The 13,946-nt window shown below is 39.9% G+C and overlaps 1 protein-coding gene across 1 annotated transcript in view; it reads left to right on the forward strand.

The window, feature by feature from the left end:
* The window catches only part of LOC127579416 (rasGAP-activating-like protein 1), a 166,094-nt gene that overhangs the window by 15,007 nt on the left and 137,141 nt on the right, over positions 1-13,946 (forward strand). The window contains exon 4 of the mRNA XM_052032211.1: positions 9,831-9,892. Coding sequence (XP_051888171.1) covers positions 9,831-9,892 — 62 coding nt within the window. The remainder of the gene's footprint in view (positions 1-9,830; positions 9,893-13,946) is intronic.

The raw sequence follows: 13,946 nt of genomic DNA on the forward strand, positions 1-13,946 counted from the left end.
GGAAAATGGTCTGTATCATGATGTTCCAAAACGTGATGCCACGTCACCTGCACATGTGTCAAGAAACATGAGTTGAAAATGAATATTATGTTGATTTATTTACTTTTTTTCACATTAATTCTGTGAGAGCGAATCTTTGGGTAGTGACTTGTTGGTTCTGTAAGGCTGAATTTCTGTAATTCAAACAGTCGTAATGCAGGAGTCGCAGATATTCTGGTTGTCTTCACAAATGCATTTGCCTGGGTAAGAAGCAGGAAGTGAGACTTAATGATATCCCACCTGTGTATGGTTGAAATAGCTCAATTTTTCCCGGTTAATCTTGTAAATCAAGATACCATTTCCAAACAGTTTGGGAGAGTGCCAGCTGATAGAAATAAATCATCACTTTTTTTTACTCAGGAGGTATTGGTGATCACTCTTACGGACACGTTGGCCTGGTTAGCTCAAATAATCCTTCTCCCCAACTGACAGCCCTGTAGAACACCCGAAATTGCTATCTGTCAAAGCTGACAAGCTTTTGGAATGCCTTGGAAGGTCTCTTACAAGTATTTTTAATTATGAAAATAATAATATCATACCAAACACATAAAGCTACATTAAAAATAATTCCAGCAAAGACAAATAATTAAAAATAAGTAACTTGCAGCTGTTAAATCTCCATTCCTGTGAATCCTTTGCCAGGTTTAACCTGCCACTGGATCTGGGAGCTGATCACTCAGTGTGTGTGCGAGACGCAGAGTGTACCGACAGGTTGGCCAGGTGGAATCTGTCATTAAGTTTGGAACTTACGGGGTTTGGACATGTGTGCACTGACGTCCCAAACACGGATATTTATGGGGGTAAATGCCAACATTTTGCCACAGAACTGCCAGAATTTATCAGCAAGCTTTAACCCAGTGTTGAACTACAACATTAGTTAATGGAAGTACAGCTTGAGAGAGTTCAGGATCACTGAACAATCAAAAAGAGGAGGCAAAGCATGGGAGGCAAGGCTGGGACTCTGTCAGAAATGTTTAAATCTTTGGGCACAGAAGAGGCGCCAGATAACTGGAGGTTAGTGAATGCAGTACCTTTATGAGACAAGGGCAGCAGGGATAAGCCAGCTAATTACAAGCCTGTGAGTTCAACATCGGTGGTAGGGAAATTAATGGAAAAAATTCTGAGTGACTGAGTTAATTTGGATTTGCAGAGGCAGAAAAGAATCAGGGCCTGTCAGTGTAGCTTTGTTAAGGGGACATTCTGTATGACTGATTCAGTTGAAATTTTAGAAGAGGTGGCACAGTGTGTTGAAAGGAATGGTGCAGTTGATGCAGTCTACATGGACTTCATTAAGGTCATTAATAAGGCTCCTGTAAATTGCCTGTTTCCATGCTGTGTAACTCTGTTGCATGTCCGTTTGACATTAAGTCTTGAGTATTAAGTAATTTGGGTTAAATAAACTGTGCGTGGTTTATTTAAGGGCTCTTCACAGACTGGTCCAATAGGTAAGAGCCCATGAGATCCAGGGCAATTTGACAAATTGGATTTGAAATTGGCTTGGTGATAGGAGGCAGAAGGTGATGGTCGGGGATTACTTTTGCAATCAGAAACCCACGAACAGTGGTGTATTGCAGAGATTGGTAGTGGGATTCTGGCTGTTTGTTTTGTCTGTATATAAACAATTCGGATGTGAATGTAGGAGATATGATTAGCCTGTGAAGAGTCCTTAAGTAAACCATTAACACTTTATTTAAGCTCCATGTGTCTCGTGTATAAGTCTGTATCACAGACCTTGTCAGAGGTTAAGCTGAGCACATGTACTTTACACTGACAATGAGGAGGGCAAAGAATCTTAGCCATTAAAAATGACAAGAGTCATTGATAGTGTTGGGTGACCTCATGACTGTTTGGTGAGTCCATGAAATGATTAATCACAGCAAGTCTAAGGTGCAAACATAAGTTCAAGGAAAGCAAAAAAAGGTAGTGACCACGAAGTTGCATTTAAATACCCAAACCAAGTAATTGTCATCATGTGAGATAATACAAAATGGTGATTAAAACTATTGAAGAGGAGGGTGAGGGTGAAGATGCTTGGAAAGGGAGCACAGGTGAATGCAAGGAGTCAACTTTGTTAGTAAAAATAAGGTCAGATGCTTCTTCCGTATTGGGAAAATTACTTATGTCGTATATGACAATCGATGCCACATTTAAGTGTTAGAAAAACTGCAAAATCATTTCAATTCATTACTGTCCGAGTTTGTGTAAAGTCAGAGGTTTGGAACCTGTTACCAGAAATTAGAAGAGTTGATTAGTTACTATAGAGTTCTGCTACAGTATTGCAACATGGTGTGTTTTGGGATCACATGCTGTGTGATAAATTCCTGTGTGGACTAATGGATGAGCATATCAGCCCAAGTTACTTAATACTCAAATGGACATGCAACAAGCATAGAGTCATAGAGTCAGCAGCATGGAAACAGGCTTTTTAGCCCACCGAGTCCATGCTGACCATCAATCACCCACTGATCCTACAGTAACTCCATTTAATTCTCCCCACATTCCCATCAACTCCCCCCAGATTCTATCACTCGATTACACATACTAGAGGCAATTTACAGTGCCCAAATAACATAACAACCTGCATGTCTTTGGGATGTGGAAGGGAAACCGTAACATGCTTGGTAAACTCGGGCATCAAAGGGAACATGTGCAAACTCCACACAGACTAGCACACAATCCGGAGGTCAGGATTGAACCTGGGTTGCTAGGTTTACGAGCTGCACCACTGTGCCGCCCAATGCAGTAGCTACTGAAATATCTTCTAAGAATACAGACGTATCTCAGGTAGGAAGTACAATAGTGTATAAGTGCAACACTGGCCAACAACAGGAGCCAAGGCAGGAGCTCTAACATTGAGGTTAGGTCATGTGACTGCGCATAGCGTGAAAAGTGATCTGGTGGAACGCTTTACAGTGAATTACCCACCACAATTATTCAGAGCATCAAGTTGCCACAAATGAAGAAAACAAAAACACATAGCCTATGTATGCATAAATAAACAACACAGCAAGGCTAAACTGTCGCAGTAGACTGGTGTCCCCAGGGATAGAAAACCAGAAGGGAGGTGTGCATAACATTGAGGGGAATGAATAATATGACAAGTGCATTTTAAGCATCATATATACCATTAGTAGCTATAACAATGAATACAGCAATTTCAAAATTGGAATAAGAATTAATAATCAAGATATTGAATACTGGAATTGCTGCAGATGGCTCCATCATGAGAAGGGAATGTGTAACCAGAAGGTTAGCAAGGTGCTTTGACCAGAAGCACATGAAAATTGAGAACAGGCTCTGGTAGTAAATGTTAGGACAAAGAGAATGTGTGGTCCCCTATAATGGACAAAAGGCAAGTCCATCAATTATAGTGGCTGATTATGTCAACAGATTGATTCTGCTGGGAGGAGACGGGTTGAAAGAGTTGAGAACAGATCGGAAAAATGAACAGTGTGAATACATTATTGACTGTGTTTAAGCAAACATCTGGTACAGTGTGAAGAGATGTTCGAAGATTTGTACATGAGCATCAAGGGCCACAAAACTCGTATCACCACAGATGCTAAGAAAGGTCCACCGATAAAAGTTGTACAAAATGAAGACACAGAGCGATGACACCAAAGGAAAATTATTGAAGCATTCCATGTGTTGCACTCAGGTATTGTGAATATGAAGGCAGTGGTGATCTGTCTGTCAGCCTGACATGGGCAAGGATATTGAAGACTAGGAGATGTGTCAGGATTGCAGAATGCAAATTTCTTGAGCACCACCTCAGGTGTGGAAGTAGCTTTGAAGACATTAAAGTTGGTCCATATTGATTGGTATGTTGTGAACATGGGGTGAATAACTTTTATTGATGGTACTCAAAATGGTGGGAAATAAAGCATCTGACTGTGTACTACAGAATGTACAAGAGAGGAGTTAAGATCTATCATTGCCACACACTGACCTCTCAAGTAAATTGTATTAGATAATAGCCCACAGTTCAGATTGTTTCAATTTGAATGATTCACATATAAAGCAATGGAGTAAAGTACCAGTTCGCTTCTCCTCACCAGAGAAACAAAGGACTGCAGATGCTGGAATCTAGATGATGCTGGAGGAACTCAGCAGGCCAGGCAGCATCCCTGGAGAAAAGCAGGCAGTCAACATTTCAGGTCAGGACCCTTCTTCAGTCCTGACCCGAAACGTTGACCGCCTGCTTTGCTTCTCCTTACCAACCAGCTTCAAATGGAGAAAGGTTAGCTCACAGGGTGGAATAAACAGGTTATGGAAGGTCAACTGAACATTACCACGAAACACAGACCTGCAGTATTTCCCCTAACCACAGCATACAACTCCTGCTGAAATGTTAACAAATAGAAGACTTGGAACACGTACAACTCAGTTCGGGGGGGGGGGGGGGGAGTGGAGGAGAGGCAATTAAAGCAGAGAAAGCATCACAGCACAAGCTGCAGGGAGAAGTTCAGCTTGTGTGACAAAGTTCATTTATTGAGACTTCCTAACAGATTGGAGCTGAAGAGCTTGGACATTGAGGAGATAGTGGAGGTGTAGGGGCTTTGGAATTAGTTTGTAAAAATTGGAAAGAAATTCCAGCAAGTCCACTTTGGCCACTTAATTGTAGTTGATGGTTTCTGGGAAAATAGCAGACAAGACAAGACATCTTCATTAGTCACATGTACATCGAAACATATAGTGAAATGCACCTTTTATGTAGAGTGTTCTGGGGGCAGCCCGCAAGTGTTGCCATGCTTCTGGTGCCAACGTAGCATGCCCACAACTTCCTAACCCATACATCTTTGGAATTTGGAGGAAACTGGAGCACCCAGAGGAAACCCACGCAGACACGGGGAGAACGTACAAACTCCTTACAGACAGTGGCTGGAATTTAACCCAGGTTGCTGGCACTGTAATAGCATAATGCTAACTGCTACACCACCGTGCCAATCGTGCTTCAGGAATTAGTTTATTTTTAGAAGGGGCATCCAAGAGGATCAACTTGGACAGAGTAGTAGAAGTTGCCTACATGGACTTTAGCAAGGCCTTTGACAAGGTCCCACATAGTAGGCTGCGAGATTAAAGATGTTCTGAGGTGAGTCCAACTACTGCTCAAGAGTCAGCATATGATGTTTCCAATGAGAATCATGGTGATTCACACTTCATACTCTCCCTCAAATCCAATGAGTTTTTACTTTTTGACCAGTTTGTAATACAGGACATTGCCAAAAGCCTTACTAAAGACCAGGTACATTACATCAAACCCACTGCTTCATCGATCCTCCTTTTTACCTCCTCTGAGTATTTGATCAATTTAGTCTGACAGTACCTCAACAAATGCATGCTGAATGTCCAGGATTAAACTGTCCCTTTCTAATTGAAGGTTGATGCTGCCCCTCAGAATTGATTTCAATAATTTGCCGACCATGAAAGTTTAACTGACTAGTCTGGAATCAGACCTCCTCCATTTATAAATAACATGCATTGTCAGCAGTCCTCTCATCCTCTGGGCCATTGCTGTAGCCACACTGAGTTGAGAAATTGCAGTCAAATGTAGATTGAAATTGTGGATCTGGCATAATAAACTCAGATAAAGAAGTTGTGTGCCACTTGTAAAACAGATTCTATTTGTAAGCCTGCCATTCAGGTCTGTGTCAATAATATTTAGTCCATTAACCACTCGTTCATCTCCTGACTGGTTATAGCGTGCTTATATACAAATTAACACTGAGTCAAAAAACACCCATGGCAAACTAATGCTGAGCTGATTCCTCTCTTACATCTAGCGTTCATTCTCACGTCTACTTCTGTTATCACCTAGAGCCAACTGAAATCCAGTTGTAGTCCTCTAACCGGTGAAGTGTAATGTATGTTACGTGGAACCATATAAAGATTATTGGGAAGCAGATTGTTTGATCATTGCATGATGGATCGTTAAAGAGAAATTGAGAAATATCTAAAATAGTTTAATTGTCTCCATGGCAATACAGTATAGTTTAATGTAGCTGGTAAAATGTCATTTAATCAAACTCTCTGAATGCTAATTATCTATCAACTTTTATATTCAGTCATTAGAGAGGTGTTTTTGTAGGGAGGTAAAATGTTTAGTTGTATGTACAAAGGTATTAATGTTCACACTACAACTGTGATGCTGAACTTCCAGTTGCCAATTAATTTATTTTACTGTCCAGCTCTCACTCTGATCTCAGCCTAACAGTTTCAAGGAAGCTCAACATAAGTGTAACGTGCAATATTGGTTTCTGATCCCTTAAGGATTGTGGCATATGACTGACTGCTCTCTGTGCATATTGTAATAATGTTTCGGGAGAAAGTCTTTTTCTGTTTCACTGTTGCCTGCCCATCTTTCTTACTGTAGGCACTTTGTTTAATAAAGCATCCTTTAACTTACCAGCTGTTTTGAAGTATTTTAAGAAGTGAAATAGGTACTTATCAGAGGTGCTGGTTAATGACACCATAATGTTTGGACTCTGTGTCCTGAAAGGTGAGGATGTGAGCTGAGGATCTGTGAACAAACAGATACCTGAGCTACTGGATTTTCAGGCAAGTTGCCTGCCTAAAATATGCAGACGAAAGGGGGAAGAGTTTGCACTGTCAGAATGGGCCATTTAAGATGCAAGGTCATAACATTAACTCAGTTTTTCTCTGTCCACAGATGTTGTCTGATTTGCTGGGTATTTCTAGCATTAACTGTTTCAGATTTCCAGCAACTGGTCCGCTCTGCATCTCCAGTTCCAGCTTTATTTTTTATCTTTTTTTCTCTAATTGCCCTCATTCATCAATTATCTTTCATCCAATAGGAATGTGGTACCTGGACAACCTCAGTCCGTACCTCGACACAAACATTCCCTCTGGTCTGTCCACCTCTCCACCTTAAAACGTACTTCTCAATTTTACAGTTCTGATGAAAGATCATTGACCTGAGAGTTATCCCTGTTTCCTTTCCACAATTACTGCCTGCCTTTGAGTATTCCCAGCAATTCCTGTTTCTATTTCAGATTTCCTGCATCTGTACTTTTTTAATGATTATATATGCAAAATGTGATGTACCCCATCTTAGCACTGAATAGCAAGCTGTGACCTGATGCCAATAAAGCCAGGAAGCTGCAGAGCTGACAGCTTTTTCATTATTAAATATCAAACAAGCAGCTCTTGCTGATGTTTACAATCTGGTCCCTTCAGTAATCATTTTCCTTTTATTGCTGTTTGTACAAGTCACTAACTGTACATAGTGTACAGAACAAAATATAGGTTCGGCAGCAATTGTGGAGAAGGAAACAGTTTTTTTTTCCAGGTCATTGACCTTTCATCAGGACGTTTTTACATAGTGCATGTAAAATGCGTCCCGTGATGTTCTGTAACTCCCACATTATTGTTGCAGATATCAACAGAAAATTTGAGAGCCCAAGAAGAGGATTGGGGAATCATTCAAATATGTGATGTGTAATGACTGCACTTGACTAGATGTCTTTATATAGAGGATGATTTGAGCTATGAATGTAAACATATGTCTTGGGCCTTAAATTCACCCCCATTTGGTGGCCTTAAACATCCATTATGGTTGTGGCAGCACATTCTGCTCTGCTTCTGAAATCTGGTTCCGTTGAAATCAGTGGTGAGTGCCACCAAGTGAAAAGTGTGTGCAGATTTCCAAATTTGGGATTAATGATCCACGTTGACATCTATCTGCTTAAATTGATCACAAAGGCTTGATAACCACTGAACAACTCAACTAGTTTGAGTTCCAGTATTTTTTCCATAAGCACTGGAATCAATCTGGCTGAATTGTTCTTGGAAGAGACTCATTTTAGTTTCTGTCAAATGACGTGATGTGACCCCCAGGATCCATTATAATGCTGTTTCTGGGCAGTTTACTATTGGGGGATGGGAAATGGCTGTTTTGACAACAGCGGAGTAAATCAGGGCAAGAAGAATCCTAAAAAGTAAGATGAAAACATGGCCGCAGTTACCTTGGGTGGCCTAGGGGATCTCCTTGCAATCTTACAAGCAAAATATAGAGCTCTTCCCATCATCTCAGGCAGTTGATCCTGTGTGTGGTATATGGACAGAAAGTTGGGCAAATTTATGCCAAATGCTACACAGGTAATTATTATGAGGTATTTGAACACAAAACTAGGGATACTGTGCTTCACTTATATTGGGCAATGGTGAGATTACATCTAGAGTGCTGTGTATTGATCTTGTTATTTAAGGAAGGATGCAAATGCATTGAAAGCAATTCAGAGAAGGTTTACTAGACTGATATCTACAAGAGCCAGATCGCCTTATGAGCAAAAGCTAGGCTTGAACCTGCTGGAGTTTAGAAAAGTGAAAGGGGTCTTAACTGTAAGGGCCTGAGGGGTCTAGACAGGAGATAGAGGATTTTTCCTCTTTTGTGAGGTTAGAACTAAGGGTCATGTTTAAAATTAAGGACCCAGAGGTGAGGCAATTTTTTTATATTTCAGAGGGTTGTGAGGCTTTGAAACTCTTCCCCAAATGGAAGCAGAGTCTTTGTATATTCTTCAGGCAGAGTTAGATGGATTCTTGATAAGTGAGGGAATGAAATGTTACTCAGTGTAGGCGGGAATGCTGAGTTGAGTTTACAGTCAGATCAGCTCCAATCTGGTTGAATGGCTGCAGGGGCTGAGTAAACTATTTGTGTGTTTGAAATGGGTAGGATATTGTCCCAACCTAGTTACTTAAGACTGAGGAGATAATTTATTCCCCTGATTTCTTTCTTTTCTGTCTCAGCTGGTGAGTTTTGAACTGACGTGAAAGCTCACCTGCAGTAAAATGAGCTATCAGTTAAAATGAGGGTAGAAGTTACTGGACAATCCAGCAGATTGTTTGTACCTTCACAGAGATTCAGAGAACCTGAAATCCTTGAACTATAGTTAATGTGCTGATGCAAACAAAGCTTAGTTTCCAGCATACCAAGCAATATCAGAGACATTTATTTTCCCCATGTTTTGCTTGTACACCAGTTTGGTTGCCACATTTTGGAATAAGTGTTGTGCTGTTGGATCAGTTTTTCCCGGGGTTACAAAGCTTAAATTTATATGATCTCACTCTGAGCATTTGATGCATTTTGCAATTGATTACGAATGATAATTCATGCCAACCTTATGTGGAGGGAATGTCACTTAATTGTACATTGGTCAAATTCAAGAGATTACTAGATAAGCATATGGAGGAATTTAAAATAGACAGCTATGTGGGAGGAAGGGGTTAGATAGTCTTAGGCAAGGTTTAGAGGTCGGCACAACATTGTGGACCGAAGGGCCTGTATTGTGCTGTACTGTTCTATGTTCTATGTTAATATCTGACAGTGAGTGCACAGTGCACTTGGCAAATATTTTGAAATTAATCATATTCATTTGGGGATATCCATTCCAGAAATGATTAATTCTCCATACAAAAAATTAGATGAGGTTCTGGATTGATGAAAAACATTTTTTGGAATTAAATTTACCAAATGAACTCTGGACATAATGCCACTTTTGAATTATGTCACTCCTACAGAGAGTAATGTCCTTTTTATGTAATATTTATATCTAATTGTCATATTCATATCTATTATTAATATTTATGTCTAATGGGATTGCCTGTGTATATCAAATATGATGCAGCAGAACTGAAACCATTCAGAGGATGGAATTCAGGACCAATGTTCTACCTGTATTGGTCTAGTTGGAACCCAGCCCACATACTGAAATGGGATACATGTTCACAAAATCTAACTTCCACTGAAATGTTTCTCCATTTCAAATTTGCAGGCACGATGATGTCATTGGGAAGATTTCTCTTAATAAGGAGTACATTGCAACTCACTTACGAGGTAAGTAAGCAGAGAATTGGAATTAGAGCAAGCAAGTTCCACTGTTGTTCGTTTTCTTTTACTGTTGAGAAAAGATTGTAACTAGCAAAATAAACTATAGGAAAGTGGGTTAGAATAGATGATTGCCAAGAAATTCATCCTTGTGTATTAGGTCTAAATCCACCACAGTGACTTCAGCATGTTGACCTGTCTCTGAAGAGCATTCTGTTGAAGTTCATAGCAGTGGTCACACTATGCCATTAGTGCTACTGACTGGGAATAAATTTCTAGGCCAGGGAATCCAAGAGCAAAGACTATAAACTACTGCCTCTCTAGCACATATTAGAAATACATATTACAGATCTTGTATTCTTTTAGATTTATTTAGAAAAATCAATACAAACAATTATTACCTATTTTTAATTCAACCTAATCAAAGCCTATAGGTTTGTTTTCTCCCCCTTGTTTGAATCTCATAATTTGTCTATGATTATATCGCCAATTCCCATTATCAAGTGGGAGAAATGTTTTTTAAACCTTAATTACAAGCAGATTGTCACTCCAGCAGTGCAGAGAGAATGCGTGGGAAGCCTGAGCTTGCACTTCTGGCAATTAATTTAACAGCTAAAGACGAACAAACACAAAGAAGAGAATTTACTGCTCTCAGATCTTTTCTTTTGATTTGTTTTGTTTCTGGCCATTATTGTTCCTCCTCTTTTGGAGTAAGTGCAGATGATTAAGCTAACATTTTAAAGCAGGCCTGATTCTGTATTTGAGAGTCTGCACCTTTCCCTTCCTCTTATGCCTTTCCTGAAGATTTAAGAGTGGCAGGGATAGATGGTATGGAATCAAACAGAGTCAATGCATAACACTAAAAGAGTTAGACATGGGGATTCTTTCCAGATTTCTTGCTCACTTAGTCAGGACAACTGACCACGTGAAGTTGACTGCATGAAACATGTGAGAGATTATAACAGTGAGTTTAAAAACATTGAAGACTTCCAACATAGTTATTATTATTATTATCATGGTTCATTTGCACACTGCCTTTTTATTTTTTTTATACTTTATATTTGTGTAAGTCTGCTTGTTTTATTTTATAGTTATAATTGCTCTTATTAATTTACTATTTTGGTTTTTATTAGGCAAGGGAGTGCCATCGTAATCTCGTCGTGTTGTTGTTGCAACAGTACAATGACAACTAAAGAAATAAAGGATAAAAAAGAATAAAGAATCAAAACATTTTTAAAGGATAATATATGGTTTGAAAGTGAAATGTCCATTTCTCCTATTCATGATTTACTTTAAATTGATGGTTTTCCTAATCATGATTTATTTAGGAGGAATATTTTCTCATGTTATTTTTTAACCAGTGCTATAAATATTTCCTCTCAATGTTTGGAATAAGATTTATTGCCCCAGTACATTGATTTTTCACCAAAAGTAAGAATCATTTTTAAGAGGGCCTGAGAGGAAATGCTTCACTTGTCTGACTTGCTTGACTGTGGCACAAGGTTGTACATGTGAACCAAGTTGTAAATCATGCAGACTGAGAGATATACAGAGATTAAAAAAAGACTGAGTAAGGCAGACATAGTGGGAGAAGCCAGCAAGATGGAAAAACTTACAGACAGAGAGGAATTACGGGAAGATACCAGGGTAATATTGAGGTGAATTTTGTGAAAGTTGTTTAGTTATGATGTCCCAAGGGCAATGCAATGGGAGATCAATGTGAAAAGGTATGGCAGTCAATGGTGTGCAGTGATGAAGGAAGAGCAGGCATCTTGATGCTAAATGTTAAAGTCCATGCTTTTCAGAGCAGTAAGTTTCTCTTGAGCAAGATTATTGGAATTCATGTTTAATATGTGTCTAAAATGTTTAGTATTCCATATTTAATTTAGTTTTTTTTTAAAAAAATTTATTTACAGCGTGGTAACAGGCCCTTCTGGCCCAATGAGTCTGCGCCTCCCATTTTAAACCCAATTAACCTACCCATACGTCCTTGCAATGTGGGAGGAAACTGGAGCACCTGGAGGAAACCCACGCAGACACGGGAGAACGTACAAGCTCCTTACAGACAGCGATGGGAATCGAACCCCGATCGCTGGCGCTGTAATAGCGTCGTGCTAACCGCTACGCGACTTCCCTGGAATGGATTTTCAGAAATGGAGTCCAACATGCATATGCTGCTGTATTACAGTTTTAGCATTCATGTTGAGGATGAATTTCTACCCCAGGGACTTGATGGCAGTGATCTGAAGGGTGCTTAGAGGTAAAGTGCTGCCTCTTGGATGTTGATACTGTTGTTGCGAACAGCTTCATGGATTGCAAAACTGATTATCCCCATCAAAAAAGTTCAGATGCATTTATTGGATTCTTCCTTGTCATGTATTACAATCTCCAATTCCAACAGGAACCATTGATGCTGACAAAGAATATGCTGAGATCTCAACCCCTTGTATCAGAACTAAGGATGGCTGTGAGCTATGGGCGAGACTATGGAAACCTGCTGATCCTCTGCTGTGCCCAACTCACACTTTATGCATCAACCATTGTGCTCTTCTTGTAACAAAAGGTGTTAACGATCCTTGGGAACCCCAATGGATGGGTAGAGTTAGTGACACCGCAGGTGTTAGGTTGCTTAGTGTTATTGATTTTCCTCCTTGGACACACCTAGAGAAGGAGATGAGCAATGCATGTTATAGTGCTGTTCCTTGAAGACCTCAGTGTACGCTCTGATATTGGGGTGAGGGTGCAAAAAGAATTGGAAGGAAGAGGAGCTAAAGACCACCATAAACTCCAATGCAGGTTCATGCTTCCTGCTATTTAACCACCTGCTCCCAGTGGCATCCCATTGCAGAAGTCCATGGCTGGCAACTCATAGGTGCTGTGTTCTGGGTTCCCCAAGCCTTTTGCTCGATGTCTTTTGCTGCAAGCAGAGTAGGGAGTGCCAAAATCAAATTGTGAGGAGGTTGGATTGTGTGGCCTTGTGTCACTGTGCACTTCACTATGGGCACGTGGAATGAGTTTTTCATGGGGAAAGCAGTGAAGGAAGTGAATGAATGAACACTTGCGCAGTTGTACATTCAGGCTAAGTACAGTAGCATGAGAGGTTTTTCATGCAGCTTAACATTAGGTAATGCTGCTTTTACCTTCTCCATTTAAGCAGGGGTGCTTGTATTTATAATATTACATTTGGCTCTCTGATAGTGCAAAGCATAATTATATTTGACTTGATCAGCTGGTCTGGGCAATCTGAAGCAGCCAATCTCAACAAGCCTCCACCCTCCTCTAACACATTTAATCCAATAACATTTTGCATCAGTGAGTGCACTGTGTTGATGTAAATTCAGATATGAGCAAAATTAGAAGAGAATTGACCATCTTAGGCTGAAGTTTCAATAGCTGTATATATAAAGGAAATGGACAGTGTCCAGAGTCCCAGGACCAGTTGCATTTATTACACCTGTTTTAACTTCCTCCAGCTCCTTTCATCCACAATAGCAACAAAACATATTCTTTCCATTCAGACAATTGCTGTTGTTTACACTCATTGGAGGTATAATTACCAGAAGCAATTGAATGAATTCCCAATCACAGACATTGTTCACACCAGGAATATTGCCCAAAATAATTTAAATCTGGCCAGCTCCAAGGATTCAACTGCTAGCCTATCAGTTGGGTATATGCTAATTATGCCCTGTCTAAAATGACAGCATTTGCTATTAATTATCTGAGACACATTGTGTAGTTTCTGCCTGACTTCTCAGGTGGGTGTTAAAGAACCCATGAAGCTCTTCAAAGAAGAACAAGGAAGTGTCCAGGTCATCATTTATCCCTTAACCAACGTCACTGAAACAGGTTACTTGGTTATAATCATATTGCGGTCTGTGGGATCCTCCCTTGGCCAAACTGGCTGCTGTATTCTCCCATATTGCAACAGTAATTACCTCAGAAGTGCCTCACTAATACAAAGCACTTTGGAATTTCCTGATGAGTGCTGCATGAATGCACTGTATTTTTATTGACATAAATTCAGATATGAGCAAAATTAGAAGAAAATCAACCATCTTAG

Source organism: Pristis pectinata, chromosome 17 (assembly GCF_009764475.1).
Source record: "Pristis pectinata isolate sPriPec2 chromosome 17, sPriPec2.1.pri, whole genome shotgun sequence".
Lineage (NCBI taxonomy): Eukaryota > Metazoa > Chordata > Chondrichthyes > Rhinopristiformes > Pristidae > Pristis > Pristis pectinata.